General features: G+C 44.8%; 1 protein-coding gene across 1 annotated transcript in view; it reads right to left on the bottom strand.

Moving 5' to 3' along the window:
• LOC141128078 (multidrug and toxin extrusion protein 2-like) overlaps positions 1 to 16,142 on the bottom strand; it is a 214,359-nt gene that overhangs the window by 113,342 nt on the left and 84,875 nt on the right. The window contains exons 4-5 of the mRNA XM_073615143.1: positions 10,768 to 10,916; positions 7,789 to 7,831 (exon numbers count right to left, since the gene is read on the bottom strand). Of these exons, the coding sequence (XP_073471244.1) occupies positions 7,789 to 7,831; positions 10,768 to 10,916 (192 nt within the window). The remainder of the gene's footprint in view (positions 1 to 7,788; positions 7,832 to 10,767; positions 10,917 to 16,142) is intronic.

Here is a 16,142-nt window from a genome sequence, read left to right as displayed (position 1 = left end):
TTAATAAGATTGATCCGACCCATAACCCCCAGTGGTAGTTTGGCCCATGTTTGAGTTTTAGCTTTTAATTGTGCTATTAGGGGTTCTATGTTAAGCCTGACATAGTCTTCTGGTGTGCGGGTTATGATGACTCCAAGATATGTCATGGAGCTAACTCTAAGAAGGGGAGAAGAGGCCATCGTATCAATGGGAACACTGACATCGATGGGGAGAATCAAGGATTTATCCCAATTGATCTTGAGGCCAGAGTATTTACCAAAATTTTGAATAAGCTCAAGGGCTATTTTTAGGGACGGGGCCGGCGTCTGTCAGATACAACAACATGTCGTCCGCGTATAGGCTGATCTTTTCTACTAAATCTCCCCGTCTCAGGCCCTGGATACCTACATGTGCCCTAATGGAGGAGGCAAGGGGCTCCACCGCCAAGGCATATAATAAGGGGGATAGGGGACACCCCTGGTGCGTGCCTCTGGACAGGGGAAAGGAATCAGATACTTTGCCATTAACCAAGATCATGGCACAAGGGTTCTGATATAGGAGTTGAATCCACCTGACGTACCTGGGCCCAAAACCAAAACGACGTAAGCATGACCAAAGATAGTCCCACTCGACAGTGTCAAACGCTTTAGCAGCATCTAGGGACACTACTACTCTGGAGCCTAAGTGGTCATGTTCAGCTTGCATGTTCATATGTAGTCTACATAGGTTAAAGGCCGTGTTTTTAGCTGGCATGAACCCGGTTTGGTCAGGGTGGATTAAAGTCATTATCACTTTGCTCAATCGTAGTGCCAGGACCTTGGCCAATATTTTAATGTCCAGTTGAAGCAGGGAAATCGGATGGTATGATTCGGGGAGGGTCGGGTTTTTCCCTGGTTTGGGTATCAGTACAATATAGGCTTCACTCATGGAAGGGGGTAGGACACCAGTTTAAAGATGTGAGAAAATAATTCATAGAGCCTGGGGACTAGGGTTTCAGCATATGTCGTGTAGAACTCAAGTGGGAGGCCATCAGAGCCTGGTGCTTTAGATGTGTTAAGTGTGGTCATGGCTTCTATTATGTCATCTTTAGATATGGGAGCTTCTAGCATCTCACATTGTTCACCCGTCAGGGTGGGCATTTCTATATTGGCAAGGATTGTCGCTAATTCTTCCGGGGGATTGGTGGTAGTGGAATTGTAAAGCGCAGCGAAGAAAGTGCGAAAACTCCCCGGCCACCATATCGGGGTCTGTAATCAGGGTCCCATCCGCAGCCCGAAGGGACACCACCACTGGAGGCCTATGATCCAAGTGGGCTAGGTAGGCCAAAAGACGTCCCGCCCTCTCTCCACTCTCATACACCCTCTGTTTATTGTAAAAGATCTTCCTCTCAGCTTTTTGGAAATGAAGACCATTCACAAGTCTGGTTTGTAGTTTTAATTGATCTGCTGTGGATGGAGACGGATCAGCTATGAATTCTCTCTCCGCCTCTGCAAGGGATTGTTCCGCCTGTTTTATTACCCGCGTCGAGTTCTGACGGTATCTAGAAATACGCTGCGTTAATATCATCCTAGCGTGTATTTTAAAAGCATCCCAAATCAGCTCTAGTGGCGCAGTATTTCGGTTGGTCTGAAAGAACAGGTCCCATTCGGTCCCAATTTCCTCTAGCCCAGGGATAGCTGTCAGCCAGAAAGGGTTTATTTTCCACGTATATGTCGTAGGGGAGGAGTCTATCCGCAATGAAATCCAATATGGAGCATGATCGGATAGAACCCGTGGGTTGAAACCCACCTCTCCCAAAATGGGGAGGAGGGTGTGGGATAGTAAAATTAAATCTATCCGCGACATTGAATTATACGACGAGGAAAAGCAGGAGTATACCCTATCATTTGGGTGTCGGTGCCGCCAGGTATCCACGAGATCGAGGTCTGAAAGGAGTTTACCAAATCTAGTGTGAGATTGGTTTTGGTTATTAGGAGTCAGTGTCAGTCTATCCAAGTCCTTATTGATGAAGTTATTAAAATCTCCCAACCAGAGCACAGGGACATTAGGGTAGTGGGATATAAAGGTCAGCCCCTCTGACAGGATTCCAAATTGAAACGGGGGAGGTATGTACATGGCCAGAATTAGGAGTTCCAATCCATGCACCTTGTCATGCAAAAACAAAAATCTACCCTGGGGGTCTGATTTGAGCGTTAGGAGTACGAATTGCACTGTTTTAGCCACCAAGATAGCCACGCCCCTAGAGTTTGCAGTATATGGAGCTTGGTATATCCATCCCACCCATTGTTTTTTGAGCGCCAGCATAAGTTGGCCTGTAAGGTGGGTTTCCACTAACACCATGATCCCTGCTTGCTGTTTTTTTAAGTAGGATAGGACTGCATTGCGCTTGGGTTTGGCTCCAAGGCCGTGCACATTCCACGTTAAACACTTTACATTAGGCATATTGACAAGGTACATATATCCGGAGCCCGAGCACCCCGAGCCCGCGCGCCCACCCCACAGGCCCCCCCCGCATACGGGAGGGCATGCGGGATCGCCCGCCGAGCCCGGGGCCCCCAGATCAGGATACTGCCGCACACACCACCACATCTGCCGTATATAAACAGTATCTTTAATGGACCACTTTGTAAAAGTAGCTCTGCTTGCATGTGAGCATACCCAGTGATAATTTCAAGTGCATCATATATGTAATTTGCACTATACCAAAGAACAAACAAAAAACCCCACGTGCTTAAACTTAAAACAACAAAATTTAACACACTGGATTGCCCGGCAAGACAACACATCAGGGATCTATCAGATGTGGTCTTTAAGAGCCGGGCAGGCCAGGGAAACCATACTTGAAACAACCAACATTTGTTGCATTCATTAGTAACAATGACGGATCCCCTAAGGGTCACCGCACCTAATGGGACGATTAACCGCTGAAAAACGTACAACAGTACAGGGAGTATGACATCCGTTCTAGTGGCTTCAGGATGGGTTTGTCTGAGTAATCTGAAGGATATGGAATGCGAGACCATGTCGCAGATGTCATACCGGTTGCCGTTTTGCCATGAAAATTAGAGAAAAACGGGGCCATACGGATCCAATGCAGTACCGAGGTATTTGTGCGGGGACTTGAGTAACGGATAAAATATGTGATAGTGAAGGGGAAATTTGTACCCAAGTAAGGCAGGTTTGGGAAGGACTTTTGCCCCTCCATGGAGGGGAGAGAGAAAAAGAAACAAAAAAGGGGGGGGAGGGGGGGGGGAAACAGAGCACCAGTCCCGGGGTACAAAGAGGCTCAAATAACACAGTACCTGTAGAGTTCCAAATGTTTTCAGCGCGGATAGAGAGTAGTATTCGTCTGTACCGGCATCTTAGATTAAGGGTTCATCCAGGAAGAACATGAGGAGAGAGCACAGCCGCTCATCAAGCGGGTTCTCGTGCTGGCGCCGCCGCGTTTTCAAGCCAGGAGAAGACAGCTTCAGGTGTTTCAAAGAAGTGTGCTCGGTCTTCTCCGACTACCCGAAGTCTAGCCGGGAATAGCATCGCGTATGAGTAGTAACGTATCCTCAGCTGCCGCTTTGCTTCGGTGAATTGCGCTCTCTTTTTCTGTACCTCGGCTGAAAAATCTGGAAATACCTTGATCTCGCCGTTCTTAAAAGGGATGTTACCCTTCAATCTGGTAAGTCGGAGAACTGCATCCCGATCCCGGAAATTGAGTAATTTAGCTATAAATGTCCTGGGTGGTGCCCCTTGGGGGGGAGGTTTGGCAGCCAATCTGTGCGCTCTTTCGACCACAAAAGATGTAGAAAATTCAGCCCTTCCAAAAGTATTGATGAGAAGGTTTTCAAGAAAAGAAGGAGGGTATGTACCTTCTGAGCCTTCGGGTAATCCTACAAACCGCAGGTTACACCTTCTGAGGCGGTTCTCCATATCGTCCTACTTCACTAGGACCGCATGGAGCTGATGTTGTAATTGCTCTGCAGTCACTTGTAGCGGGTGTATGTTGTCTTCCACATGACTGATGCGGTTTTCTGTCTCGGTAACCCGGTCTCTGAGTTTCTGTAAATCCTGGCGTATAAGTGAGACATCAATTTTCACCTCTTCAATCTTACCCGTTAGGGTGCTTTTGCAATCCGATATTGCCTCTAGTACTCTTGCAGTATCTTCTGCAGAGGAGCTCGTCGCTGCTGGATATCCGGCGCTGTTATCCTCCTCTGCCTCCTTCTCTGCATGACGGTATTTAGCCAATTTAGCAGCTGAGTCCATCGTTTTTTTTGGCGGTGACATGTTCCTCGGTACCATGGTATGCCTGGAGTTCAGTAATGTGTAGAAATTTAGCAGGCTTTGCCCCAGGATATAGAGATACGGATGTTAGGCAAGCGGAGCTCCCGTTCCACACTCCCTACACCATGCCGGTCCAGGCCACGCCCCGAGAGTTTTAATTTACAGCGCCCATTTGCCCAGATAAATCTAGTTAACAGGGAGTTTAATTTTTTGAATATATATTTTGGTATTATTACCTCCGAGTGCGCCATCACATAGAAACACTTCGGTAGTATAATGGATTTAATCAGCTGTACTCTCCCTGCCATTGATAACGGTAGTTTTTTCCATACTCCCACTTTGTTCTTTACATATTCTACTAAGGGGTCTATGTTTGCTTCAAGGGCTTCTTCTGCTTCCAATGTAATATTTATTCCTAAATATTTAAAGGTGTCCACTATTTTTAATGGGGTCTGAAAATTCCTCTCCTTACCTGGTCTTAATAACATCAATGTGGATTTTTGCCAATTTATTTTAAGTCCCGATAGTATCCCATATGTTTCTATTATCTTCATTGCCTCCCCTAATGAGCTATGTGCATCCTCCATATATAATATGATGTCATCTGCATATAGTCCTATGTGTTCAGTCTTATCCCCCAATCTAATCCCTTTATATATTTTAGATTGTCTAAATCTATTGGCTAATGCCTCTATGGCAAGTTAGAACAATTGGGGGGACAGCGGGCACCCCTGTCTCGTTCCCCTTTGCAATTTCACTATAGGGGACAGAATTCCATTTATCAAAAGGTTAGAGCATGGTTGTTTATACAATATTCTCACCCATTTTCTGAATCCTTCCCCAAATCCACTTCTTTCCAACACTGCCTGCAGGAATTCCCATTCTATAGAGTCGAATGCCTTGGCCGTATCCAACGATGCCAAGGCACTCGACTCCGGAAAACAATCTTTCAGCTGAACCATCAGCTGAGTTCTTCTAATATTGTTTGTAGTGGACTTCCCCGGCATAAAACCTGTTTGATCCTCTGATACAATAGATAGGATAACCCCATTAAGCCTCTTAGCCAATACCTTTGCCAATACCTTGTAATCAGCATTTAACAAAGATATTGGTCTATAGGACGCACATTCCTTCCTGTCTTTTTCTGGTTTGGGTATCAGTATTACTGTTGCCTCATACATGGATGCGGGCATCTCCCCCCTGATCAAATGTCCCCCTCCATTCATCCATTCATCCATCAAACACATACTTAAATTTAGGGCATTACGGACATGTCGCATCAGCTTTTATATAGGTAATTCGTCTTGTTTCAGGCTGTCTACTCCTCCACCCCCCCTCCATGTAAATAAGAAAAGAAGGGTGCTTTCATTAATATATCCTTCCCTATCACTAGGGGAGAAAAAGTGGGAGGGGGAGGGAGAGGGAGAGGCAAAAAAAGAAAAAAAAAAGTGAATCCCCTTCCTTCTGTCTTTCCGTGGTTAAATCATACTATGTGATTAACTTTCATTCTCCCCATTTATTCCCTTACCCCTTTAATCCCAATTCTTCTTATAACACTCTTTATTCCCCCCCCTCCCCCCCCTTATTCTATCCCATCTTATTATATTCACTTCTTTAATATACATTTCTACTATTCCCCCCCTAGTGCTTTGTGATTAACTTTGTGACTTTTGACCCTCACACAAAGAGAAAAAAAAAAACAAACAACCCATCTCCCAATGTTGTCACTCCACAAAAACAAATTTATCAAACCACAGCATCCCCCTCCGGGGGCACACCATTACTCCCACTCTGAGATGAGCGGGTTACACTACATTCTCCCGCATCTCCCCTGTGTCCCCTGTCTCAATCTCCGGCAGGGTTCACAGGGGGGAGAAAGGAGAAAAAACAAAAACAAAACCCACCATTACTCTTCTCCCTCCCCCACCCCCCTCCTGCCATCAATCAAACATAGTCCTCCCCCCCCTCTCTTCCAGAATTTTGTCCCGGTAGATCTTTTTCTTTAAATCTTCTCACACTTTTCTTTTTCAATTATTTAGATACAGTTTTGATTGATCGAATCCATTCTTTAACTTGCTCTGGTGTATTAAAAAACACAGTCTTTCCTCCTTCTTCCACTCTCAACCGGGCTGGATATGCCATAGAGTATTCTATTCCTGTTTCTCTCAATATCTTCTTAACCTCATAGAAAGTTGCCCGCTGCTTTTGTAGCTCTAGAGAAAAGTCTGGAAATATTGACACTTTACTATTCTCATAATGGATCTCTCTTTTTTGTCTTGCATTTCGCAGAATTGTATCTCTATCCCTGCAATTCAAGAGACGCGCCAGCAGAGGGGGGAAGCCCAGGCCTAGGTATTACTGCAGGGACCCTATGCGCCCATTTCACCGCAAATGCCTTTGATACCTCCATCTCTGGAAATGTTTTTATCAACCATTTTTCAACAAAGTCCCCCGGGTTAAACCCCTCCGCTTTCTCCGGAAGGCCTATTATTCTTATATTATTGCGGCGCATCCGATTCTCAAAATCATCTGTTTTCTGCTGCTATGTACCAATCTGCTTTTCTACTGTTGCTATCTTTTTAGATATATGAATTACTGTATCTTCCAGTTGAGATATTCTATTTTCCACCTCGGCCATCCTATCTCTGATACTGTGCATATCTTGCCTAATCAGTCCAATATCCGTTCTGATCTCATCCATTTTACCTGTCAGTCCCACGCTGCTTGCTTGGATGGCCGCCATTAGTTGTCCGCTCACCTGCTCCAGTGTTAGCATTGTAGCTTTCTCTGGTTTCTCAGCTTGGGACGGAGGCACGTTCGTTTTCTGGATTTCCAGCGCCGAAGGCCCGCAACTCCTTGTCTGTGGAGGGCTCAGAACACTTTCCGTCTTCTCCGTCCTCGCATACTCTTTTAGGCGATCGGCTGCCGATTGCTTAGTACTCATCTCTCTGCCGGGTTCGTTCATATATCGGGGTCTTGGGTTTCGGTTTGTAGCACGTACTATTCAGGATACCGACGGAGACTCAGGCTGACTCAGAGCTTCCGCCGCTCACATCCGGTCGTATCAGCGGAAGTCACGCCCCTGCGAGATCGTTTACCATTATCTTTAAAAGGGAAAGTAAAAAAAATCTGAAAATTTGTGTTGTCCCCAGAAAAGTAATAGAGAGGAAATCTTCCAATGGGGGTCGCCAAGGAATTCCTTAAATTTGCAGGGATTTCCTCCCACTTCCTGTTTGGCTTTGGGACAGGAAGTGAAGGGAAATCTTCATTATGGGTCACGGGTGGCAAAAAAAATATGACAGGGGTTATAACCCTCCCTTGCTCTATCCAAAGAAAAAGATTTGCTTATAGTTCTACTTTAGGTTCAACCTCCTTGGAGCTGCACTTATAAATACAAAGCACTCTTCTTGGCAGGACACCCTACCACTGGTTAAAAATGACAACATTATCTAAAACAAATTAGAACATGTGTATATAAAGCAGGAAGTGTCATGTGAGCACAAGAGACAGGATGTATTACTAAAACCAACTTACAGGTAGACCAGGTAAAAAGATCATCACATATTTTTGTGTTAACCTAAAAAAAAAGAATGAAGATGTCCTATATTATAATATGGATATTTTATTCATACATCTATTATCTTATACATTTATATGGGTGTTTCTGCTCTTTCTCACCTATTTAGTGCGAAGCAGCATGGAAAGGAAATGTAGGGAAGAACATGTTTTCAAAATACACCTCCGATTCTCTGTATGACAAGAATTTCCATAGAAACATTGCTGTTGGAATTTCAATACTGATCTCAACAGTTGATAAATGCATAGATGGATGTAGTACAGAGAATGCAGCAAGCAGAATGATTCTCATTATGTTACAGCAGGGGGAGTAAAACTTCACTGAGCATTGAAAAGACCAGAAAACCATATGCCAAGTTTGTCAGCATTCACCCATAATTGATAGTTTGTACAACCTCATAGTTTGGAATAAATATATTTGATTTCCCTTGAAGAAACTCTCCAGTTTAATATATTTTTAATTTAAATAGCCTGTCCAGCCACTTTAAAAATAAAGAATACATCTATTGCTGCAATATTGATGCTGTCTCTGCAGAAATTCCATTGCCAGCCAATTCTGCATTGAATGATGGCAAGCTTCATTCAGCCCACTTCCTGTGAGCCCTGGCAGTCATGGACACACCCCCTGGGCGTGCCCCTCCAAGTGAGCCTAGGCTCATAGTACAATAATGCAAACAGCTGCAATGACATCATAACATCAGCATTGCTCAGTATTGAAGACCACCCACAGCCACCACAGTGAGAGGAGGATCCTGGGAAGATCTCAGAATATCAGATGACCTACCACAAGACCCCAGGCAAGATATATGAAGGGGATTTTCAAAGAACAGCTTCAGGGACAGTGGGTGAAATTTCCTAAAATTGGTGCACACAAAATCTGCTGCAGCTGTGAATAGTGACCAATTAGCTGCTAGGTTTTATTGTCAAAACTTAATTGAACAAGCTGAAGGTAGAAGCTGATTGGTTACTACTATGAACAGCCACATCAGATTCTGTGTGCACCAGTTTTAGTAAATCTCCCCCAGAGTTTTCTACAAACTGTAGTTATGCTTTAACTCAGTAAATGCTTTAAAAGTATAATTCCAGCCTATATCTTACTAATTTTAAAAATGCTCCCTCCCACTCCAAACATATATTCTGACTATTTATAGTTGTGCTCATAAATTTACATACCCTGGCAGAATTTATGATTTCTTGCCCATTTTTCAGAGAATATGAATGATAACACAAAAACATTTCTTTCACTCATGGTTAGTGTTTGGCTGAAGCCATTTATTATCAATCAACTGTGTTTACTCTTTTTAAATCATAATAATGCACCCAAATGACCCAGATCAAAAGTTTACATACCGTGGAATGTTTGGCCTTGGTACAGACACAGAAGGTGGCACACACAGGTTAAAATGGCAATTAAATGTTAATTTCCCACATGTGTCTTTTTAAATCACAATTAGTGTCTGTGTATAAATCGTCAATGAGTTTGTTAGCTCTCACATTTTGTGTGACTGCAATCTTTCTTGGTCTACCTGGCCTCGGCTTGGTATCAAAGGAGCCCCTAATTTTCCACTTCCTAATAAGTGATTAAACAGTACTGACTGGCATATTCAAGGCTTTGGATATCTTTTTATATCTTTTCCATCTTTGTAAAGTTTCATTACCTTGTTACGCAGGTCTTTTGACTGTTCTTTTCTACCTCCTTATGGCTCAGTGTCTAGCCTTCTTAGTGCATCCATGTGAGAGCTAACAAATGAGTGAAAGAAATGTTTTTTTGTTATCATTCATATTCTCTGAAAAATGGCCAATAAATCATAAATTCTGCCAGGGTATGTAAACTTATGAGCACAACTGTATATATAATTATATGTTGCCTTAGTCTAGAGGAACACCCTCTCCCTCATCCTTATTTTGAGAGGTGACGGTCAATATTGGGTTTGGGTTTACGGAATCATGATTCCCCTTTACCTCATATAGAGGTGTAGCCCATATAGCTCCTTTATCCCTTCCTTAGTTATTTGTATATATTCTGACTAACCTGTGTAAGAAAGATTTATATAATTACCTTTTTTCAGGCTGCTTCAATCCAGTCACATGATCCAGCTCCCCTGTGTCAGACAGTGGCAGCTACGGGGGGGAGAGGAGAGAGCGTCAAAAACGGATGGGCCATAGTAAGAATATGGATGACGTCACTGCTCAGGCATTCCAGGCATTGATAAGCGCTGTCTCCTCTCCCCTGCAGTCAGTGCTGGTTGACGATAGGTAACTGGAATACACAGGCTATGCGCTCGGAGCTTCAGCTCCTTCTGGAGGCCCTCAGAAGGAGCTGAAGATCAGAGCGTGTGGCCTGTGTATTCCAGCCAGCCCATCTCTTCCAGTGCTTCCTGTCTGTCTACCCACTTCCTGCAACGTCATATCCGCTCCTGCGGTTCATGCTGGTTCTTCCTGGTTCCTGGGACGCCATTCCAACAACACCAAACAACATCTACACCTGTGGTTCCTGCAACCAGCGAGATGCCTGTGAGATGGACGGGATAGGCTCCCTCAAGAACCAGACGAGCATATTATACACCCTGCTTCTGTGAGTGTTTTTATTCTTGTGAATAAATTGTACATCTTAATACTACACTTAGGTCAGCGCTTCCTGTTTTCTTTCTACATTTGATTCACAGAGTCTGACTTTTCTCTGAGGATGGCTGCCACCTTTATTTTATATCTTTTCCCATATGGACTTTATGTGACCAATTTTATTATCCATAGGGTTTCATTGTACATTGTATGTTGTGAATGTTTTTGCCTCTGTTTATTTTGTTTGTTGCGCTGGTTCATTTACTCTCTTTTTTGATGTTTTTAAGTTTAGTTAGCTTTATCCTGGAATTCCATTTTAGTTATTTCATACATATTGTTTGTTAAAGGTAAGAGGAAGAAGGGGATAACACTAACCTGGCAATATCTGGATTCTGTTTGCACAGTAGCAATACTTGCTCTGTATTAATAAATAATGCCCAGCAGGGGAAGCAGCACAGCATTAGAATAAGAATTCCTCTCTGTAGGATTGTTCCCACTCGCTTCAAATTCTTGCTGCCATATGTCTGAAAGAATGAGTATATACGTACATATGAGGCTATAATTATCTTGGTTAATGTTATGCTAGATAATGAATGGAAGTTGATGCAAAACTCCAGGCAAATGGCTAAATACACAGCGGGAAATACAATTCTGTAAACTGTTTTCAGAGAGTATTGTGCTTCTGCAATCTAAGCACTGAAAGTATGTTCTCTATAACTGATTCACTTGTGGTGAGATAGCTTAACTTATAGTTTAGTAGCTTGGCAGACAGTGACTTGATCCAGATAACATCATGCAGATCATAGAAAGCTTTAATCCATGAGTCAACTTTTTGACCTTCCTGGGCCACATTGGAAGAAGATTATTTGTCTTGGGCCACACATAAAATACAATAACAATAAGGATAGGTGATGAGCAGAAAAAGTCAGGCAGATCAACAATCATGGATAAAGATAATGTACTTATCTGAGTAATAAAAATTCAAGCCTGTGTTGTTTTTTATCTGGGTCTGGGCAGAGACTCAGGGAGGGCTGGATGACTCACAGGCAGCATCTCTGATACCTACCCCTACTTCTAGAAACTTGGAGAAGATTCTAGAAGAATGGGACTGGAGGTGAGGATGAGCTGCCTGGAGTATTCATGAGGGCTCTGACCAATCCCAAACAGATGGGTTGGCAGGGGGAAGGCCCCTCAAATACTCAGAGTCAGCCTGGCTGGGGCAGTGGAGCTCGGGTGGGAGATGGTGATCGAGTGTTAGGAGGCTGTCTGAGACCCCTAAGGATAGCCCCTAGTCTGGGGTGGGGGGGGGTGACCTCTGGTCTGGGAGCTCGGATGCGGAAAGGACCCTCTTCATGACTCACAGAAGTGTCCTGACCAGTAGCACGGGAGCAGGAGTGAGGACAGCAGGAGGAGAACACTGCCCGGCAAATCTCCAGGGAGAGAGATGGCCAGGTGGGCTGCTGAGTGTTACCGGGGAGGACTGAGAGGCAGCCTGAGAGGACTGGGTGAGAGCAGTCTGAGATAGATGCAGAGTCAGTCTAGGAGGACTGTGAAAGTACAGCCAAGAGGGCTGGACAAAGGGGCAGCTGCAGAGGTGGTGCTGGGATCAGTAGCCATAGAAGGACAGCTGAGTACTAGTACTTTGTTGCACAAACAAGAGGCCCTGCCAACCCATGCCCTGTGAAGGGCATTTGCTACCAATCTAACAGTGCCAGCTAGTCCTGGGTGTTTTAGTGCTTCAAGCAAGTGTTGTGCTGGAGGACACTTAGGAAGGGTCCCGATGTTTGAGTCGAACACAAATTCGAGCCCCGCGGAGCACCCCATAATGCACTGCGAGATCGCAGTGCATCGACAGCTGCTGATTGGCCAAAGCATGCACCTGACCTGCATGCTTTGGCCAAACACAGTGTGATCTGCTGTGAGAGCCATGGTTGGCCAAAGGTAGGGTGCCTTTGGCCAATCATGGTTCAGGGGCTAAGTCCACGCCCCACACTATATAAGGCTGCTTACACGGTGGCGGTGTATAGTGTGATAATAACGTAGAGAGGAGAACTTGAGCTAGATTAGTCAGGTTATATATATATTCAGTGTAGAATTGTCAGGGCTGGGCTCAGTCCTTCCTTCTTAGAGCTGGCCACTCAACTGTCGGCTAATTATCAGCTCCTATCTCTCCACAGTTACTCAGCTGTTGATGAAATCCTGCTCATCAATCCTGCCTACTTAAGCCGTTCAGCCCAGTGGATCTCTGCCTTCGCCTTGGTCAACATCACAAGAAACTATCCCCTGTGTTGCTGTTCAAAGACTTGATTTGCTGACATCCCTTCTGGCTCCAGATCCTGCTTGCTGTTCCGCTACATTGATCCCTAACTTCTGCCTTGGCTGACTGTCCGTTCCGGTTACTGAACTTTGGCTATGTTTTGACTACGTTTGTTCTTTTTACTTTTATTATTAAACAAGTGTGATTTAACTGTACTTCTGGCTCTGATTTCATAGTTTCTGACAAGAATATATATACAGTGCAGGCAATGTATTAATATATATATATATATATATATATATATATATATATATACACACACAGTATATATACATAGTGCATTCAGTATAGACTATATACACAGTGCAGTCAGTGCAGAGTATATAATAGTGCATTGTAGTGGTTAAGGGGAACCCTATGACAGAATTAAGAAAAAAACGCCATTGGGGTCCCCCCCAAAATCCAAAAGCCCTTTGGGTCTGGCATAGATTTTAAGGGGATTACCAAGCCAACATTTTTAAAAAAATTAGCGTGGGGTCCCCCACAAAATTATTACCAGACCCTTATCTGAGCAAGCAGCCTGGCGGGCCAGGAAAGGGGGGGGGATGAGTGAGCAGTCCCCCCTCCAGAACCATACCAGACCGCTTGCCCTCAACATGGGGAGGGTGCCTTAGGGTCCCGGCCTGGCCCGGTGGTTGTGGGGGACTGCGGGTTTATTGAAATCTGGAAGCACCCTTTAACAAGGGGGCCCCCAGATCCCACCCCCCCTATGTGAATGGGTAGGGGTACATTGTACCCCTACCCATTAACCAAAAAAAGTGTCAAAAAATAAAAATACAATTCCTTTATTAAAGAAGAAGAAAAAAAATAAAAAATGTCCTATGGTGTCCATCCATCTTCAATCATGCCGCCCAACGGACCCGAAAAATAGAAAAAAAAAATTCTGACTCGATGGGAGGCCTCCCACCAACTGCTGTCTCTTGGCTGTGACAGCTGTTATATAGGCAAGGGCAGGGCCACCAGGTAACATAACCGAGTGACCCTGCCCCTTCTGACGTCATGTGATGTCAGAAGGGGGCAGGTTCATCCTCTTACATAAGCGGGTAGCCCCGCCCTTGCCAATATAACAGCTGTCACAGCCAAAAGACAGCAGTCGCTGGGAGGCCTCCCATGGAGGTGGAGTTTTTTTGTTTTTTTTTTTTCTATTTTTCGGGTCCATCAGGCGGCGTGATTGAAAATGGATGGACATTTTTTCTAACAAAGGAATTGTCAAAAACTGTCTATTGTTGTTTTTACCTTTTGCACACTTTTTTTGGTGAATGGTCTGGGGGGGCCGGATCTGGGGGCCTCCTTGTTAAAGGGGGCTTCCAGATTCTGATAAGCCCCCCACCCGCAGACCTCCACAGCCATCGGGCCAGAGTTGTGGGGACGAGGCCCTTGTTCCCATCAACATGGGGACAAGGTGCTTTGGGGGGACCGCAAAGCACCCTCCCCATGTTGAGGGCAAGCCGCATGATATGGTTCAGAAGTGGCGGGGTGCTCGCTCGCCCCCCCCCTTTCCTGGCCTGCCAGGCTGCTTGCTCGGATAAGGGTCTGGTATGGATTTTGGGGGGGGACCCCACTCTGTTTTTTTTTTACATTTTGACATGGAATTCCCCCTAAAATCCATACCAGACCTGAAGTGCCTGGTATGGACTGGGGGGGGACGAGGACCCATGCCAGTTTTTAATTTTTTTTCCTTGATTTTTTCATCTATATTGCGGGGAGTTGGCAATACATTACAGCCGAGAGCAAGTTTGATTAAAAATTTTTCCTTTAGAAATGTCATTTTGCTGCAGCACTGTTGTACACATAACACAGATGCGCCACTTTACAGGCAGATTAAAGGGACCCCCAGGCACGATATTTAACCACTTCCCACCTGCCCACCGTCAAATGATGGCTGGGTGGTGCAGCTCTCGTTCTGTGTGGATGTCATATGATGGCTTCCCAGAATGGCCGCTCTCGAGCGTCTCCGGGGGGCGCACAGAGTGGCAATCGTGGCTGCGCCGTGTTGCTAGGACACGATGCAACCCCAATCTCTGTAAAGAGCCGCGGCTCTTTAACCATGTGATTGGCTGTGTCCATTCACAGCCGGTCACATGTAAGCACAGAGATGCCGGTAATTGGCGCTTCTCGCCCCACACTGACAGAGTGTGAGGAGAGGAGAGGAGAGCCGATCAGCGGCATCTCCTCACAGAGGACATTTAGGAATGTAATCAGGGCACTGATCATCAGTGCCCTGATTACAATAAAGCACCCACAGTGCCAGCATTAAGTGCCCACCAGTGCCAGCAATCAGTGCCCACCAGTGCCAGCAATCAGTACCCACAAGTGCCAGCAATCAGTGGCCATTAGAGATGCCAGTCAGTACTGGCTATCAGTGCTGCCCATCAATACCCATAAACTGCTGCCCATCAATGCCTATCAGTGCCGCCTATCCATGCCGCCTATCTGTGCCCACCAGTGATGACTATCAGTGCCCACCAATGCCACCCATCAGTGCCCACCAGTGCCACCCAGTGCCATCTATAAGCGCTCATCAGTGCTACATATCAGTGCCACCTATCAGTGCCCATAAGTGCAGCATATTCATGCCTCCTCATCAGTGCCACTTAATCAGTGCCCATAAGTGCCACCTCATCAGTGCACATAAGTGCCACCTCATCAGTGCCCATCAATGCAGCCTATCAATGCCCATCAGTGCCGCCTCATCAGTGCCCATCCGTGAAGGAGAAAAATTACTTATTTACAAAATTTACTGACAGAAACTAAGAAAAACTTTTTTTTTTCAAAAGTTTCGGTCTATTTCTTTTTTTTAGGAAAAAAAAACCCAGAAGTGATTAAATAGCACCAAAAGAAAGCTCTATTTGTGTGAAAAAAATCATAAACATTGCACATGGTTACAGTGTAGCATGACCGCGTAATTGTCATTCAAAGTGCGACAGTGCTAAAAGCTGAAAAATAGCCTGGGTAGGAAGGGGGTGTAAGTGCCCTGTATTGAGGTGGTTAAAGGAATATTTCATTTTTATTGTTTCACTTTAAGCATTCTTAAAATCATTGCTCCTGAAAAAACTGTAATTTTAAAAATGTTTTTTTTGCATTGATACATGCCCCCTAGGGCAGTACCCGGGTCACAAAACACTTTTTTATGGCAATTACTTGCATATAAGCCTTTAAAGTTAGCCCTTATTATTTTTTATGTTCATGTCCCATAGACTTTAATAGGGTTCGCATGTTTGCACAAATTTTGCCTGTTCGCATGTTCTGGTGGGAACCGAACGGGGGGTGTTTCGGCCCATCCCTAAGGAAGCTGAGTGTAAATAGCTGTACAAAAGAAGTTGTCCCTGATAGTTCTACTAAAGTCAAGTGGGCATTCCATATTACCCTTCTCCCTATCCAAGTTAAACCCCCTAATAAAAATACAAAACAAAGCACTGGATTGTTCCTTGCC

This window comes from Aquarana catesbeiana, linkage group LG02 (assembly GCF_042186555.1).
Source record: "Aquarana catesbeiana isolate 2022-GZ linkage group LG02, ASM4218655v1, whole genome shotgun sequence".
NCBI lineage: Eukaryota > Metazoa > Chordata > Amphibia > Anura > Ranidae > Aquarana > Aquarana catesbeiana.
Note: the sequence above shows the minus strand (reverse complement) of the source record. Positions and strands in the feature narration are given on the sequence as shown.